Source organism: Carcharhinus amblyrhynchos, unplaced genomic scaffold (assembly GCF_965287045.1).
Source record: "Carcharhinus amblyrhynchos unplaced genomic scaffold, sCarAmb.v2.hapA scaffold_37, whole genome shotgun sequence".
Taxonomy (NCBI): domain Eukaryota; kingdom Metazoa; phylum Chordata; class Chondrichthyes; order Carcharhiniformes; family Carcharhinidae; genus Carcharhinus; species Carcharhinus amblyrhynchos.
Genome location: NW_027649778.1, coordinates 9,882,617 through 9,901,336, shown reverse-complemented (window position 1 = coordinate 9,901,336; position 18,720 = coordinate 9,882,617). Strand labels below are relative to the sequence as shown.

The window sequence follows — 18,720 nt, the reverse complement described above, 5'->3', positions numbered from 1 at the left end:
AACCTGCAAATCACTGCCTGTGCTTTGCATGAAACTAATAAACTCGTTCTGACTTCTCATGAAAGTAATATCACGGCTTAATTTTGTTGCCAGTCCGTTCCTAGAACAATAAAGGGATCAGACCACAGGAAGAACTCCCTGCTCCTCTTCTCATCATTTCATGGGGCCTTTTATATCCACCTGAGAGGGTAGACAGGGCTTCAGTTTAACTGGTCATGTAAAAGATAGCACCTCCAACAGTGCGGCCCACCCACAGCACTGCAGCAGAGAGTCAACCTGGAATACTGTGCTCAAGGTAAACATAATGAGCGTCTCAGTGACAAAGCAGGCAGGGTAACTATCCTGCTCCTCACAACTGTTTACCTGTCGCTGGGACTCGTATAAAATGCGATCCATTGTGTTCAGCAGCGTCATCTTCTGATAGAACTTCAGTACCATGTCCTTAGGCAACTGTGGGAAGAGCAGAGAAGAGAAACCTGATGTCAGACCAGTGAAAACAGGCCAGAGAACAAAAAAGGTTCTGCCACTCCCAGCAAGAGCAGCAATGCAAGCTCTGCTGTGAGATTGTGTTGCGAGTTCACCCACCCCTCAAGGGAGAAATGGGGGTGGGGGGCTGCCCCACTGGAAACGGACACAACTAAATTATGCCTAAGGGACAAAAATGCTTTCGAGACTCACTCTACATCAACACAAAGTTATTCTCAAAAAAACACATCGTCTTTTGCAGAGAAAGAGCAGGAGAATGGGGTAAAGGCTAGATGAACACAATAGCTTCCTTCTGTTATGATTCGGAGAGTTATGAACCAAATAGCAAGTAGATTTTCAGTTATCAATGCTCTTATCGGCCTGGATGACAGGGAAGGATCATGATTTTCCTTTCTACAGAGCAGTATCTGTCCAACTGAAGCCCTTTATTTCCTATTTGTTCATGAGATGTGGGTGTCCCTGGCTAGGCCAGCATTTGTTGCCCATTCCTAACTGCCCTCCATTTCAGAGGGGCATTTGCGAGTCAACCACTTTGCTGTGGCTCTGGAGTCACATGTAGGCCAGACCGGGTAAGGACAGCAGATTTCCTTCCCTAGAAAAGGGACATTAGGTGAACAAGCTGAGTTTTTACAACAATCAACAATGGCTTCATGGTCATCAGTAGATTAGATTAGAATCACAGAATCCCTACAACACAGAAGGAGGCCATTAGACCCATCCAGTCTGCACTGACCACAACCCCTGTTCCAAAAGCCCCACACGTTTACCTTGCCAATCCCCTGACATAGGGGCAATTTACTAAGGCCAATCAACCTAATTCGCACACCATTGGATGGTGGGAGGAAACCGGAGCACCTCGAAGAAACCCACACAGACACAGGGAGAATGTGCAAACTCCACACAGACAGTGACCCGAGACCAGAATTGAACCTGGGTCCCTGGCGCTGTGGGGCAGCAGTGCTAACCATGCGCCGCTGTGCCACCCCAGATTTTTATTGAATTCTAATTTCACCATAGGCCATGGCGGAATTTGAACCCATGTCCCTAGGGCATTACCCAGGCTGCCTGGATTACTAGTCCAGTGACAACACCAAAAGGCCACTGCCTCCCCGCCCGCACCAACAAGCTTGGCTCAGATCGGAAATTCTCTTTCTGGGTGGGAGCAAGGTTCAGGGATCTCTGGCCTGAGCAACAGTCCCTCCCATCACATTAATATTTAAAACAAATACATTCACTCTCAGGTCGTGAACATCACTGGCTTTTACTACCCACCCCCGGTTACTCTGTGCAGGTGGGACTTCTTGACTGCTGTATAACTGTTCAATACAAATAGGGTGACACAGTGGTTAGTGCTGCTGCCTCACAGCTCCAGGGATCTGGGTTCGATTCCTGGCTTAGGTCACTGTTTGTGTGAATTCTGCACATTCTCCCTGTGTCTGCATGGGTTTCCTCCTACATTCCAAAGATGTGTGGGTTAGGTTGGTTGGCCATGCTAAATTGTCCCTTAATGTCCCAGGATGGGATTAGCGGGTTAAGTATGTGGAGTTACAGGGATAGGGCCTGGCTGGGATTGTTGTCGATACAGGCTTGTTGGGCCAAATGGCCTCCTTCTGCACTGTAAAGATTCTATGAGATTCTGCAGTAGCTCACTTCAAAAGGGCCATTAAGAAGCATCAGTATTGGATGGGTCTGGAGTCAGCAACGATCCCTGAGGTCTGCACAGGGAGCAACTGTGCAGAAGTCAGAAACTCACTGCACAGTGCAAACAAACCACAGATTGTAAAGAGAATTTAGCAAGAATATGCAGCCAGCCCAGGCAAGGACCACAGTTTCCCCTCCCTAAAGGAAATTGGTGAAACCTGTTGGGGTTTTTACAACAATCATCTCCAAAAGCTGAATTCAGGTTTTGTTTTAAGCTGCTCTGGTTGGGATCTGAACTCATTCCTGGACTGTAATTCGGAGAAGACATCTGCTGCACAAAACGCTCTCATTCCCAGTCCAAATAATCTGAATTGCAGAGTTCTGACTTGGTAAACGTCACCCTGTCGGCCCCGCTCCGCTGATACACGGAGCGCTACAGAGCGGATAGGAGTGGGGCGAGATATTGAGATTTAAAACGCGCTTTCATAGCTGGCTCAAATCGTCCCATGTCCACAGTAGTGAAACCTGGAATCAAGTCTGCTGTGTGTCTGATGCTGCAATTGCCAATGAAAGTTAAACTTTCGGTGGGGCAACTTGCACTGCCTGGTTCATTGAGTCTCTGGCACTGAGCCGAGTTAGTGACTTGGGCCTAAGCTGGGAATGTTACAAAGTTTAAACTCTGGCATAATTCAGTGATTAACGAGTGTATCTGAACTGGACACCACAAACGACCACCACCCTTCACCCAACCCAACCTTCTCTCCCACACCCGACCAGTCTCCCCCGTGTCCTAGCCACTGCACTCCGACCTGAATACCCCTGATCCGATCCCACCAGACTGCCCCGTGGCCTAACCTGACAAACCCATCCCCAAATGGACCCAACTGTCCCCTCTCTAGATCACCCCCAACCTAACACCCTTTGGCCAATCCCCCAATCAAACCTCCCATCTATCCTGCCCTCAACCTGACCACCCACTACCTATTGGGCAACTTGAGACCTTTATAAAACCTGAGTGCGGCAGCTACTGTCGTGGACAGAGGGGGCTGCGGTGGGAGGAGCGGGAGGAGCGTGTGCATAAGCCTGCGAATGAGTGTCCTATCTCGGTCTGACTTCTATGCTCACTGCTCTTTACTCAGGGGGGTTTGCGCTGACCCCAATTCAAATCTACTGCAGCTGGAATCAGAAGTCCCAGCTGCAAATGTGCAATGTGGTCAAAGTGTGGGAGGCTTTGTGGTGCATTGCTGCTGGCCAGGAGATCTGGGCTAATACGTATTGATGGATCAGGTCTGCTGGGGAATGGTAATCACTTCAGATGGATTGGCTGTGCTAAATCGCCCCTTAATGTCCAAAAGATGTGTAGGTCAGTGGCTTAGCCATGGTAAATGTGCAGGGATAAGGCAGGGGAACGGGCCTGGATAAGATGTTCTGTTGGACATTCGATGCAGACTCGATGGGCCAAATGGCCTCCTTCTGCACCGTAGGGATTCTATGAAATGACATTCAGTATTTTCAAAACCAATGATAGGGGAGGGTGTCCTTGACATTGTGGCTGTGGGAACCTCAGTGCCCTGAATTTACCATGGATCATTTACTGGTCAGATGTCATTCCCCACGACAATAAATCATTCAGTTCAAAGCATTAATTGGGTGCTTCGAGTATTCAGAGTAATGCTCTAACAAGACTGGTTAGCTGCACTATTCTGAATGAAAATAGCTAATCTACAATCTAATCAAGGCACTACACCCTGACCATGGGAACTAGTTAAATCACTTCATTCTGTCTTCCTTCTCTAACACTCCACACCACTAAGCGCTACTTGTGTGTGTCCAACCCTCTGATACCTCATCCGATTTCCACACGAGACATCTATTTAACCACAGTGGGCATTGTGGTGCAGCACAAATGGCTGCTTTTTGTAAATGCACATTTCTTCCAATAGGTGTTACTGGGTGACCAGGAGCAGGAACCTCCCCTTAGCCCAGGAATCCCACAGAAATACTGAAACCCACAGTGTTACTTATCACTGGCATCAGCTCATGGCTCAGGTTATATAATGCTGCTGGAACCTGCCCACCATGCAGTTCAATGCCAACACCAGGCGGTGCAGCTATCCATAGGTCTGACCAGAGGTTGTAGAAACTATCATAGAATCCTTCCGGTGTGAGAAGATGGCCATTCAGCCCATCAATTCTGCACTGACTATTCGAAAGAGCATTTACCAAGGCCCACTCCATCCTTGCCCTATTTCCACAACCCCACTAATCCCTCTAACCTATACATCCTGGGACACTCAGGGGCAATTTGGCATGGCCAATCTTCCTAACCTATTAATCCAAGAACTCAGCTAATGTTCTGGGGATCCGGGTTCGAATCCCACCACAGCAGATGGAGGAATTTGAATTCAATTAAAAAAATTGGAATTAAGAATCTCCTGATGACTCATTGTCGATTGTTGGAAAAACCTAGTAAAAGTACGCTTTGCTCCCGAAAAGCGGCAAATAGAAGCCATTAGCTTCAATCTGTGGCAGCATACCTTAGGGTCCTCGTCAGGGTTCATGATCTGCCCTTGTCGGTCCATCACCCGATAGATGGGGATACCAGATATGACATTGGGCTGAATGAACTCCAGCCTGTCCACAAACTCTGCAGAGGCTCCTGGAAACTGTGGCTTCTCATCCAGGGAAGTGAATTCTTGCTGGTGAACTGCATGCTGGAGGCAGAGAGGGAGAGGAGAATGTCAGACACTTTGATGAATAACCATGCCAAACTTAATGGGGAAATAAATGATTGAAAAAAGTGGTTCCATACAAAGGATACATTTCCATTCAAAAATGCGTAACGTTAACCAGGATATCAGAGGAAGAGGGACAGTATGTTTACAGAAGCAGAGCGAACCCCAACACATCACCTGATGAAGAAGCAATGCTCATACACCGGTTGGCTTGTTGGCAAAGTTCTCCGAGGACACCCTCAGCAGCTACACTGAAGTGGTTTCTTCGAAGGTATAAACTTTTGAGTTGAAGCATGCCCTTCTATCTTTTTTGTATGCTTTGTATTCACCTGATGCAATTAGAATTTTATTCACTCATTCTTTTACCCTCATGAATGACCAACTATCAAGGAAAGCATGTTTTCTGAGGGGAATTGGAATTTAAGAAATGAGTGCCGTTACCAATCATTAGTAATTATATAAAAGAAAACAGCGTTAACTATTACCAGAGTTTTTTCTGCAATTAATTTTCTTGTCTGTATCCAATTATTATTTTGAATAAACTGGGATTATTCTCCCTGGAAAGATGGAGGCTGAGGGGCGACCTGATAGAGGTTTTTAAAATTATGAGAGGTATAGACAGGATGAACAATGGGAAGCTTTCTTTTCCCCAGGGCAGAAATCTCAATTACAAGGGGGACACAAGTTCAAGATAAGGGGGCAAAGATTCATAAGAACATAAGAAATAGGAGCAGGAGTAGGCCATCTGGCCCCTCGAGCCTGCCCCGCCATTCAATAAGATCATGGCTGATCTGTTGTGGCTCAGCTCCACATTCCCGCCCTCTCCCCATAACCCTTAATCCCCTCTCTTATCAAAAACCCATCAACCCGTGTCTTAAAAACATTTAGCGAGGTAGCCTCCACCACTTCAACGGGCAGAGAATTCCAGAGATTCACCACCCTTTGAGTGAAGAAGCTCCTCCTCAACTCCGTTCTAAACTGCCCCCCCTTTATTTTGAGGCTGTGCCCCCTAGTCCTACTGTCCTTTCTGAGTGGGAAGAGTCTCTCCACCTCTATCCTATCCATCTCATTCATCATCTTATACGTCTCAATGAGATCTCCCCTCATTCTTCTAAACTCTAATGAGTACAAGCCTAGTTTATCCAGCCTCTCCTCATAGCTCAACCCCCTCAACTCCAGCATCAGCCTAGTAAACCTCCTCTGCACTCCCTCCAAGGCCAAAATATCCTTGCATAAGTACGGCACCCAAAACTGCACACAGTACTCCAGCTGCGGCCTTACCAATGCCCTATACAGCCGCAGCAAGACCTCCCTACTTTTATATTCAATCCCCCTCGCTATGAAGGCCAGCATCCCATTTGCCTTCCTGACCACCTGCTGCACCTGCAAGCTGGGTTTTTGCGACTCATGCACAAGGACCCCGAGGTCCCTCTGCACCGTCGCCTGCTGCAGTTTTTCTCCACGTAAGTAATAATCCTTCCTACCATTATTCCTACCAAAGTGGACCACCTCACACTTGCCAACATTAAATTCCATTTGCCAGTTCCTGGCCCAATCGCCCAGCCTATCTAGATCCTTCTGCAGACTCTCCACACCGTCCGCACAATTTGCCTTTCCACCAATCTTGGTGTCATCAGCAAATTTTGACACCATACACTCAGTTCCCTCCTCCAGATCATCTATATAAATGATGTGCGAGGGAATTCTTTTTACGTGAAGAGTGGTGGGGACCTGGAATGCATTGCCAAGTGAGGTGGTTCTTATAGAGGATGGGGATCTTATAGAGACGTACAAGATAATGAAAGGGCTAGATAGGGTAGAGGTAGAGAGATTCTTTCCGCTTAGAAAGGAAAAGAGAGCTAGAGGGCACAGTCTCAAAATAAAGGGGGGGGGCAGTTTAGAACAGAGTTGAGGAGGAACTTCTTCACTCAAAGGGTAGTGAATCTCTGGAATTCTCTGCCCATTGAAGTGGTGGAGGCTACCTCGTTGAATGTATTTAAGTCACGGGTAGATAGGTTTCTGATAGATAAGGGAATTAAGGGTTATGGGGAGAAAGCGGGAAAGTGGAACTGATCCACTTCAGATCAGCCATGATCTTATTGAATGGCAAGGCAGGCTCGAAGGGCTAGATGGCCTACTCCTGCTCCTATTTCTTATGTTCTTATACTACCAAATAAAGCTACTGGACTAACCTACAGAATAGCTGGGAGGAGGTCTGGATCACTGTGAGGTAGATTAGGAAGAGTGTTCTTAAAGTGTTTGAAAAGCTTTTCAATTAACTTCCTAAGTTTAAGTGACAACAAAAGGATGGAAGTTTTATGTTTAGTCATTTTTTTTTAAATAGTAAGTTATATTACCTAACAGATAGAGGAAGGACAGGGCAGCTCCGATTCCTGGAATCCTCTTCCTGTTCCAGAATCACAGAATTGTTACAGAACAGGAAGCCATTTGGTCTGTCAAGCCTGTGCTAGCTTCTGACAGAGCACCTTACCTAGTTACATGTCCCCACCTTCTCCCCGTAACACCGTACATTCTTCCCCATCAGATAAGTCTTTCTTAGAATCACTACAATGCAGAAAGGGGCCATTCGGCTCATTCAGTCTACCCTCCGTAACCCCATGCCATGGCCAATCCACCCAACCTATAGGTTGTGTAAGATGAGAGATGGTAGATTTAAAGCTGAGATGAGGAGGAACTACTTCTCGCAGAGCAGAGTGAATCTGTGGAACTCATTGCCGCATAGCGGAGTGGAGTCTGAATCACTGAATGGTTTCAAGAAGGAGATGGATATATTTCTGATTTTTAAAAACAGGTTAAAGAGATATGGGGAACAGGTGGGGAGGTGGATTTGAGTCCATGGAGAGATCAGTCATGATCTGATTGAATGGTGGAGCAGGCTCAATGGGCTGAATTTGCCTGTTTCTGCTCCTAATTCCAATGTTCTTTTGTAACCCACACATCTTGGATACCTCGACTGAACCTGCCTCCACCACATTCTCAGACCATGAATTTAAGATCTAAATCACTCGCTCCGTGAAAAGGTTCCTCGTCATGTTTGTATTGCTTCAATCTGTGCCGTCTGGTTCTCAATCCTCCCACCGATGGGAATGTTAGGTACTGGGTTAGAAACCCAAGTATTATCAGGAAATCAGAACAGAAAAATCGGAACAATTTTTCCCTTGTTTCAAAAATGTGAGGAGGAGATACTTGGCTCCACTGTTCATTTATTAGTAGCACAAGTAGGCTTACATTAACACCGCAATGAAGTTACTGTGAAAATCCTCTAGTTGTCAGACTCATGTTCAGGTGCACTGAGGGAGAATTTAGCATGGCCAATGCACCTAACCAGGAGTGATTCCACTGACAAAGTATGGATTTTTATATTAATAAAACTTTTATTTAATAACAGGTTTAAATATAATTCTAACAAATGAAACAGCATAACCATTAACAGTTGAACAATATTTAAAAATGAAAAGCAGCAACTTTACTTTCCAGCTTATGACGCTTCCCGTTTCAAATAATTCATGCATAGATCAAAACCCCTTTCAAGTAAATACAGTTAGCAAACCCAGACATACTTGCTATAAAATTGTGTTAACAGCCTCGAAGCTTCCATGGAGATTTTAATGGAGAGTGAGTGAGTTCTTAGAAACAGCCTGCATGTATTATTGACTTTAATAGACCTCTTAACAGTTGACGCCTTCATTTTTCCCTGCTATAGACCTAGCTCTGCACATTAAATTGATTGACAGGGTCACGTGATGATATGATTAATCAAAGACCCCAGGAAAACAAAAAAAATCAATTAGCTCTATCCTAAATAAACATTACATGGCTAAAATGAATAATTACCCAGCTTTCCCAGCATTTGAGCTGCATTCCCTTCAGACATACCAACTACCTGTAGAATAAAGCTGAATTTTTAAATATTTTAAATGTAAAGATATATCTACACACTAATTGCACTACCACAGGAATAATTTCTCCCTACTTACTCTGTCCAGACTCCCCTCACGATTTTGAATACCTCAATTAAAACTCCTCTTAATCTTCTCTTCCCCAAGGGAAAATGTTCTAACTTTTCCAATCTATAGATGTAACTGAAGTTTTCTGGAACCATTCTTGGCAATCGTTTCTGCATCCTTTGTAATACCTTCAAATTTTTTTTCCTAAACTGTAGTGCCCAGAATTGGATGCAGTATTCCAGCTGACCATGAAGCAGCAGAAGTTTTAACACAACCTTCTTACTTTTGTACTCTATGCCTCTTCTAATAAAGTGCAGAATACTAGATGCTTTATTAACAATCTTGACACCTTCAATGACCTATGTACACATACACAGTTCAGAGAGGTTTACCAGACTAATACCTGGTATGGGCTGGTTGTCTTACAAGGAACAATTGGACAGGCTAGGGACACCCTGCTGAAGGTTAGAAGAGTAAAAAGGGACTTAATTGAAACATAAAATCCTGAGGGGTGTTGACAGGATGGATGTGGAGAGGATGTTTCCTCTTGTGGAAGAATCTAGATCTAAGGGGTCACTGTTTAAAAATAATGGGTCACCCATTTAAGACAGAGATCAGACACATATTTCCTCTCAGAGGGTCATGAGTCTTTGGAACTCTCTTCCTGAAAAAGGTGGAGGAATTAGAGTCTTTGAATAGTTTTAAGGCAGAGGTAGATAGGTTCCTGGCAAGCAATGGGATGATAGCTTATTGGGGGTAGGCGGGATGCAGAATTGAGGTTACTATTAGATCAGCCATAATATTAAATGGCAGAGCAGGCTCGAGGGGCTGAATGGCCTACTCTTCCTCCTTGTTTGTAAGTTGACAGGAGTTTGGTGAAATTGTGAAGAGCTCAGTCTTCACAAATTAGACACCAACACGGCTTTTGGCAACTTCCAAAGGTGAGTGCCCAAGATACACTTAATTGCCTCAGCACCCAAACTCCTCCAATGCAGTAAGATAGGGAAGGTCTTGAAGATGTCATCTGCCACTCTCATCCATGGTTCCATCACAATGGAACATGGTACCAGAGTACAGACAGTCCTGTGGCATCTGCAGACCTCAGATCTCACACTAAACCTCCCAGTAATTTCCTGGGCCACACTGTTGATGTTTCAGGAGTCAAAGCAGACCCCCAGAAGACAACAGCCATTAAGGATTTTCCACCATCCCTTCATGTGACTGAACTCCAAAGCTTTATAGGAACAGTTAAAAGGTTGGGTAAGGTTTTGCCCAACATGGTGCACATCAACAAACCCATAAGACATAGGAGCAGAATTAGGCCGCTTGGCCCATTGAGTCTGCTCCATCATTCAATCGTGGCTGATATTTTTCTCATCCCTATAACACTTGATCCCCTTATTAATCAAAAACCTACCTCTGTCTTTAAGACACTCACTGACCTGGCCTCCACAGCCTTCTGTGGCAAAGAGTTCCACAGGTTCGTCATTCTCTGGCTGAAGAAATTTCTCCTCATCTGTTTTAAAGCATCAGCCCTTTAACCCTTTGTGCCCCTCTGATTCTAGTTTTTCCTATTAGTGGAAACATCCTCTCCACGCCCACTATCCTGTAAGTTTCAATAAGATCCCCCCCTCATCCTTCTAAACTCCAAGTACAGACCCAGAGTTCTCAGCCGTTCCTCATATGACAAGCTCTTCATTCCCGGGATCATTCTTGTGAATCTCCTCTGGACCCTTTCCTAAGCCAGCTCATCCTTCCTTAGATACTGATATCCGAGACAGTTCCAAAAACAGAAGCGGGTTTGGTAATGGGACACACACCAACAGGCCTCTTATACAAACAATCACATGTGCCAGTTTACCCAAACCCTGGCCCGCTATGACCTGGAACTGCTGCTATTGTTGCAGTCAACCCCTCCTCTATTGGCTCAAGAGCTATTTCATTTTCAAATCCAGTACAATGGCTCAGAATGGCTAGTCTACTATTCCACCAGGGCACTAAAGGATAGTGGACAGCAGCATGCTGTCATCAGGAAAGAGACCCTGGCAGTTAGAAGTTAGGCTCGTAAGAAGTTCTCTGATTATGCTCACAGATCTAAATTCACCATACACATGGACTATAAGCTGCTAGCAATCCTGACGCACTAAGGCAGATTAGCTTTTACTCACAGGCCCTGACGGACTTTCTGGAGTCAGGGGAAGTGGAGTACGATAAACATAGAAATAGTTCCTGGGTAGAAAAGACTTGTGGCGGGGGTGGGGGTGAGGTGTAGTATAAAAGGTTAATAGCTATTTTGCTCATTGTTAGGATGATGTCAGATCACGTAACTGGATCCTGAGGGAAGAAAGTTCTGCTGGAGTCCTGCTTAAGTACATCTCCTGCCTCCCCATGCGATTCAAAAAAAACAACAAACATTCACATTGATAAGATTTCAATCTCTGCAAACTGATCAGAGGTGAATTTGTATTTAGCGCGATCTCCGATTACCAACTGTTCTGCCCTTACTCAAGGTTAGGCCTATTCCTGTACTCTCCAGTCCCTTTTCCAAATGTCACCTTGGTTCAGTCAGTTGTACTCCAAAGCCTAAGCCAACGAATGGACACGCACATAGCGGACACACACACAGTTCTGCAGTGCAAGCTCTTCAGGTCAAGGACAGGCCCAGTGTGTCTGCACACAGAGGGAAACAAAGCACAGACTCAACTGACCAGGAGTGAATCACTACAGAAGGCGAGTGTCCCAGGCAGTGGACAGAGAGAGGGGACAGGGATAAGCTCCAAAAGGGTGAGGGCACTAGGAGAGGTCCCAAAAGACAAGTCCCAGAGAGGGGACAGGAACAGAACGAGGTCCCAGTTCAGTTAAGAACATAAGAAATAGGAGCAGGAGTCGGCCATCTAGCCCTTTGAGCCTGCCCCGCCATTCAATAAGATCATGGCTGATCTGTCGTGGCTCAGTTCCACATTCCCGCCCTCTCCCCATAACCCTTAATCCCCTCGCTTATCAAAAACCCATCAACCTGCTTCTTAAAAATATTTAGCGAGGTAGCCTCCACAACGGACAGAGAATTCCAGAGATTCACCACCCTTTGAGTGAAGAAATTCTTCCTCAACTCCGTTCTAAACCACCCCCCCCCCTTTATCTTGAGGCTGTGCCCCCTAGTCCTACTGTCCTTTCTGAGCTGGAAGAGTCTCTCCACCTCTATCCTATCCATCCCATTCATCATCTTATACGTCTCAATGAGATCTCCCCTCATCCTTCTAAACTCTAACGAGTACAAGCCTAACAAACAGAGGAGCAGAGAAATAAGCTCCGAGTTGGCAAAGGGCTGTGGAAAGCAGACATCAAGTGAAGAGGTCTCAAATGAAGCCCTGGAAATCGAGGCAGGCTCAGAAGAAGCTCTGAAGATCCAAGAAGACAGCAAAAGATTGGTGACTCTGTGCTGCAGGCCGCTGAGGGAAAGGTACCCCTTTGTAGCACCGTGTGTTCTTCCTGACGCGACCAAAGATTTAAAGCTGTCTTTGCGAGGTGTGCAGAGTCAGGAATCCAGAGAAACAGAGTCGCAAGAGTCGAAATTTAAGCAAAGCAGGCTATTGCTGATGTCAGCCGAATTGCAACGACCTTTGGAGAGAATTCCAAGGTTAGATCTTTGAAGGTGAAGACTGGAATTCCTTGTGAGAGAGATGACGAGGTCCAGCGAGACTGGTTGACTTGTAATGTTACTGACATCTGGGTGGGTCATTGAGAAATCCATGGATTCTATCTTGGTCACACCTGCTATTTGGTGATTTTGACGACAGCTGGCATGTTAATTCACATGCACCTTATATTAACCCCAAATACTGGAGTACAAGATTGGTATTGTAAATAGTTTTATCTGTCTGACCTTGTAAAGTTTATTTTTGTTTGTCCAAAACTGCAAGAATCTTGTTGCCTTATTCAGTGAGCAAGTATCTCAAACTTGGTCAACTTTAAACAAAACGTTATTGGTCTCTAACCAGATCTTACCAGCAAGTTGGGGGTTTGGCACACTTTTAAATCATAGCAGATTAAAAAAAAAATCACTCAAAAGGAGGTGAGGAGACATTTCTTCACCCAGAGAGTGGTGAGCCTGTGGAATTCATTACCACAGCAAGTAATTGATGCCAAAACACTGAATGCATTCAAGGGGCAGCTGGATACAGCAGTTGGGGTGAATGGGATCAAAGGTTATGGGGAGAAAGCGGGATTAGGCTACTGAGATGGATGATCAGCCATGATCTTAATGAATGGTAGAGCAGACTCGAAGAGCCAAATGGCCTCCTCCTGCTCCTACCTTCTATGTTTCTATGTACAAGACAACACAAGATGACTATAACATACTTAGCCATCTGCACAGATAACCAGAGCTCAAAATGTTAAATAGATTTGTGGATAATCCATATACTAATCAAAGAGAATGAAGATGTGAAGCAAACAAGAAAGAACAATTATATTTGCATAGCACCATTCATCCTCATAGTCTCTCAAAGGACATTTGCAGCCAATGAAGTACATTTGTTTATATGTTGCTTTGGAGTCAAATACATCATCAACTAACTTGCACACGGATAGGCCCCGTAAACAGCAATCAGGTAGGTTAGGTAGGGCGGCATGGTGGCACAGTGGTTAGCACTGCTGCCTCACAGTGCCAGGGACATAGGTTCAATTCCTGGCTTGCGTAACTCTGTGTGGAGTTTGCACATTCTCCCTGTGTCTGCTCCAGTTTCTTCTTGGGGTGGGGGTGGGGGAATGAACGGTCACTTCTGCACTGTAGGGGATTCTATGATTCTAACATACATGACCAGATAATGGCCTGGATTATCAACTAGTCAGCAGCGAAATGACGGCACTTGCTGGATGACTTCAAAGAAAGCTGCCCACGAAGCCCAAGCAATTGGGCTGCCATGGACTTCCCCTTTCCTGATGCCCATGTGAATATAGCGCCAAGTCAAAAGGGGTCACTAGGCATCTACCAACAATAAGGGTGAGCAGCCAATCACATTGAAACATTCTCACAGACAGCAAACCAGGAAGTTAGACGTGATTATCCTTTGCTTCTTAATATCATTTTGCAGGGAGCAAAATAGAGATTGGCACAGACAAATGGGACTAAGATTGCAGCTGAATAAGCAACAAATTTGTTTTGAAAAACTAGTTTAAAAATCTCATTTTTGTTAAAACTAGAATGGAGAAATTTGACATTTGGCTAGTTAGATTGCTCCTTGTAATTGTGAACTGAGTACACCTTCAGAAGTCCAGTCACATCTCATTCTGCAAGAATCCTAGGACGGTTACAACACAAGATGCCATTCGCCCATTATGTTCATCTCGCCATCTACAAGAGCAATTCACCGAGTGCCACTCCCCTATCTTTTCCCTGGAGACTTGAAATTATTTCCTCTTCAGATAACGGTCTAAATGCCTTTTAAAAACTAGTATTGAACCTCCCTCCACCACATTCTCAGGGAGCGCATTCCAGTCCCCAACCACTGCATAAAAAAAACATTTTTCTCATGTCATCATTGCTTCTTTGGCTAATCACTTTAAATCCCTGGCCTCTGCTGCTCCATCCTTCCATCAATGGGAACAGTTTCTCTGGATCTACTCTACCTACACCCCTTACAATTTTGATTACCTCTATCAAACTTCCTCTCAACTTTCTCTTCTTCAGCTCTAAGGAGAATAGCCCCGACCTCTCCAATCTTACTGCATAAAAACGTAAAGTTATGATACGCAAGTAGCAAAATTAATTATTCAAAGTGATTAAGCAATCAGTAAACAAAGGAAATAGTCAACGTGATGGAGGACATGTCCCTGTTTACATCAACGGGGATGAAGTGGAAATGGTTGAGAGCTTCAAGGTTCTAGGGGTCCAGATAACCAACCTGTCCTTGTCCCTCCAGGACACTATAGTTAAGAAAATCCACCATTGCCTCTACTCTGTCAGGAGGCTAAAGAAATTCCACATGTCCGCTGTGAATCACCATTTTTTTTTTAAAACAGATAGAAACATACAAGATAGGAGCAGGAGAAGGCCATTTGGCCCTTCAAGCCTGCTTCACCATTCATTACGATCATGGCTGATCATCCAACTCAATAGCCTAATCCTGCTTTTTCCCCCATAACTTTTGATCATTCACTCCAAGTGCTTTATCCAGCTGCCTCTTGAATACATTCAATGTTTTGACATCAATTATTTCCTGTGGTAATGAATTTCACAGGCTCACCACTCTTTGGGTGAAGAAATGTCTCCTCACCTCCGTCCTAAATGAATCCTCAGACTGTAACACCTGGTTCTGGACGGCCCCATCATTAGGAACATCCTCCCTGCATCCATCCTGCCTAGTAGCCCTATTCGAATTTCGTAAGTCTCTATGAGATCCCCCTCCTCATTTGTCTGAACTCCAGTGAAAACAATCCTAACCTGTCAATCTTTCCTCATACGTCAGTCCCGCCATCCCTGGAATCAGCCTGATAAACCTTCGCTGCACTCCCTCAAGAGCAAGAACATCCTTCCTCAGAAAAAGACCAAAAACTGTACACAATACTCTAGGTATGGCCTCACCAAGGCCTTGTATAATTGCAACAACACATCCCTGGTTCCTGTACTCGAAGCCTCTCACAATGAAAGCCAATATGCCATTTGCCTTCTTTACCACCTGCATGCTTACCTTCAGTGACTGATGCACCACAGAAGCCATCCTTTCTGGATGCATCACAGCTTGGTATGGATCCTGCTCTAACCAAGGCCACAGGGAACTACAAAAGGTTGTGAACATATCCCAGTCCATCATGCAAATCAGCCTCTCATCCAATGACCCTGCTTCCACTTCCCATTGCCTTAGAAAAGCAGCCAGCTTAATCCAGGACACCATGCACCCCAGACATGCTCACCTTAACCTTCTTCCGTTGGAAAAAAGATATAACAGTCTGAGATTATGTACCCACCAATTCAAGAACAACTTCTTCCCTGCTGCCCTCAGGCTTTTGAATGGATCTAACATATATTAAGTTGATCTTTCTCTACACCTAGCTATGACTGTAATACTACATTCTTCAACTTCTTTTCCTTCTCCTCTATGTACTCTATGAATGGAATGTTTTGTCTGTATAGTGTGCAAGAAACAATACTTTTCACTGTATTTCAATACGTGTGACAATAATAAATCAAATCAAACCAAACCTATGATTTGCAGAGTATGATAAGTTATAGAGTTATAAATCACACATCACACTGGTGCAGCAACAATAATCTCTCCCGCAATGTCAACAAAAGGAGACTGTCATCGACTTTAGGAAGCATAAAGGAGAACATGCCCTTGTCTACATTAGTGGGGACAAAGTAGAAAGGATCAAGAGCTTCAAGTTTTCAGGTGTGCAGATCACCAACAACTGGTCCTGGTCCCCCTGTGCTTGACACTATAGTTAAGAAAGCCCACCAACACCTCTATTTTCTCAGAAGAGGAATGAAATTTGGCATGTCAGCTACAACTCTCACCAACTTTTACAGATGCAACACAAAGCATTTTTTCTGGTTGTATCACAGCTTGGTATGGGCTCCTTTTCTGCCCAAGACTGCAAAACTACAAAAGGTTGTGAATGTAACCCAATCCATCATGCAAACCAGCCTACCATCCATACACTCTGCTTATGCTTCCCGCTGCCTCGGCAAAGCAGCCATCATAATTAAGAACCCCACACACCCCAGACACACCATTGGAAATAGACGCAAAAGTACCAACTGACTCAAAGACAGTTTCTTCCCTGCTGTTGTCAGACTTTTGAATGGACTTGCCTCGCGTTAAGTTGATCTTTTTCTACACCCTAGCTCTGACTGTAACATTACATTCTGCACCCTCTCATTTCCTTCTCTATGAATGGTATGCTTGGTATAGTGCACAAGAAACAATACTTTTCACTGTATATTAATACATGAGACAATGATAAGTTATTGAGTTATTAATCACACAGGGTGCAGAGAATGATAAGTTACTGAGTTATTAATCACACAGGGTGCAGAGAATGATAAGTTATTGAGTTATTAATCACACAGGGTGCAGAGAATGATAAGTTATTGAGTTATTAATCACACAGGGTGCAGAGAATGATAAGTTATTGAGTTATTAATCACACAGGGTGCAGAGAATGATAAGTTACTGAGTTATTAATCACACAGGGTGCAGAGAATGATAAGTTACTGAGTTATAAATCACACAGGGTGCAGAGAATGATAAGTTACTGAGTTATTAATCACACAGGGTGCAGAGAGTGACAAATTACTGAGTTATAAATCACACAGGGTGCAGAGAGTGACAAATTACTGAGTTATAAATCACACAGGGTGCAGAGAGTGACAAGTTATTGAGTTATAAATCACACAGGGTGCAGAGAATGATAAGTTACTGAGTTATTAATCACACAGGGTGCAGAGAATGATAAGTTACTGTTATTAATCACACAGGGTGCAGAGAATGATAAGTTACTGAGTTATTAATCACACAGGGTGCAGAGAATGATAAGTTACTGAGTTATTAATCACACAGGGTGCAGAGAATGATAAGTTACTGAGTTATAACTCACACAGGGTGCAGAGAATGGTAAATTACTCAGTTATAAATCAATATAAGTTCTGAGTCAATGTTTTGATTGCGAAGGCGGACCCCTGTCCTGACCAATCAGCGGCTGTGGGTCTGAAACCTCGGCCTCGAGTCAGGGAACATTCCTCCCCACCTTCCACCCGCTCAGTTACTTACACTGGTGGACAGGGCACGCCGAGCCCCGGTGAGGGGAAGCCGGCTCCGGGCCCGGGACAAGCACCTACTCCACCTCCCGCCCAGCTGCCTAACCACCGCCGCCATCTTGACTGTGTCTGTCCAGCCGCCGCCTGTCCCGCATTACCGTCGCCCCAGCCTCCGCCAGTCCCGCATTACCGCCGCGCCAGGCCGCCACCTCATCCAGCCAAAGAAATGCAAGGCGATGACATTTGAAAGGAGGGCGGCTTTGTTTGTCACTGATTGAAGTAAAGGCCCTAGAGTGGACACCTATAGAGGGGGTCCTTCCTGAGAGGGCTTTTTTCGTTGTTAGGGCCCGCCTCTCCTCGATGCTGATTGGCCGGACGACGAGGTATTGTCATCTGATTGGTGAAGAGGGCGGTCAGTCAGCGGCAGGCCTGGCGGCTTGTTCTTGTCGCTAGGTCCCGCCTTCCGCAGCTTCTGATTGGCTGGGACGGCGAGGTGCTGACATCTAAATGGCGAGAAGAGCTGTCAGTCAGCAGGAGGATGGGCCGAGTGGGCGGCCGCCAAACGCTAGGGCCCACCTCCTGCGGCTCATGACTGGCTGAGACGGAGAGGTGCTGACAGCTGATTGGCGAAAAGGTCAGTGAGAGGTCAGGGCCGGCAGCTGTGGTTGCTAGGGCCCACCTTCCGGGGCTTCTGATTGGTGAAGTCTGCGAGTGGCTCACAATTGATTGGTGAAGAGAGCTGTCAGTCTGCGGGAGGCCTGGCTTGACTGGCCGTGTGGTTGGTTCTGGTTGTTAGGATCCGCCTTCTACGGCTTCTGACTGGCTGGGGTTGCAAGTCGATGACTGGTGAAGAGAGCTGTCAGTCAGTGGGAGGCCTGGGCCGGCGGCTGGTTCTGTTGTTATATCCCGCCCTCTGTGGCTCGTGATTGACTGGGACGGCAATCCGCTGACAGCAGATTGGTGAAGAGAGCTGTCAGTCAGCGGGAGGCCGGGGGCCGAGTGCCCGGTCGTGGTTGTTAGGTTCCTCCTTCCGCGGCTTCTGACTGGTTGGAACGGCGCACCGCTGACATCTGATTGGTGAAGAGAGTTGTCAATCAGCAGGAAGCCGGCCCCAGTGGTGAAGGCCCGCCTT

General features: G+C 45.5%; 1 protein-coding gene across 1 annotated transcript in view; it reads right to left on the bottom strand.

Annotated features, from left to right (window-relative positions):
• The window catches only part of bckdha (branched chain keto acid dehydrogenase E1 subunit alpha), a 53,494-nt gene extending 35,769 nt beyond the window's left edge, over positions 1-17,725 (bottom strand). The window contains exons 1-3 of the mRNA XM_080218223.1: positions 17,602-17,725; positions 4,665-4,841; positions 364-450 (exon numbers count right to left, since the gene is read on the bottom strand). Coding sequence (XP_080074349.1) covers positions 364-450; positions 4,665-4,841; positions 17,602-17,706 — 369 coding nt within the window. The 5' untranslated portion in view covers positions 17,707-17,725. The remainder of the gene's footprint in view (positions 1-363; positions 451-4,664; positions 4,842-17,601) is intronic.
• Between the last annotated feature and the right edge of the window lie 995 nt (positions 17,726-18,720).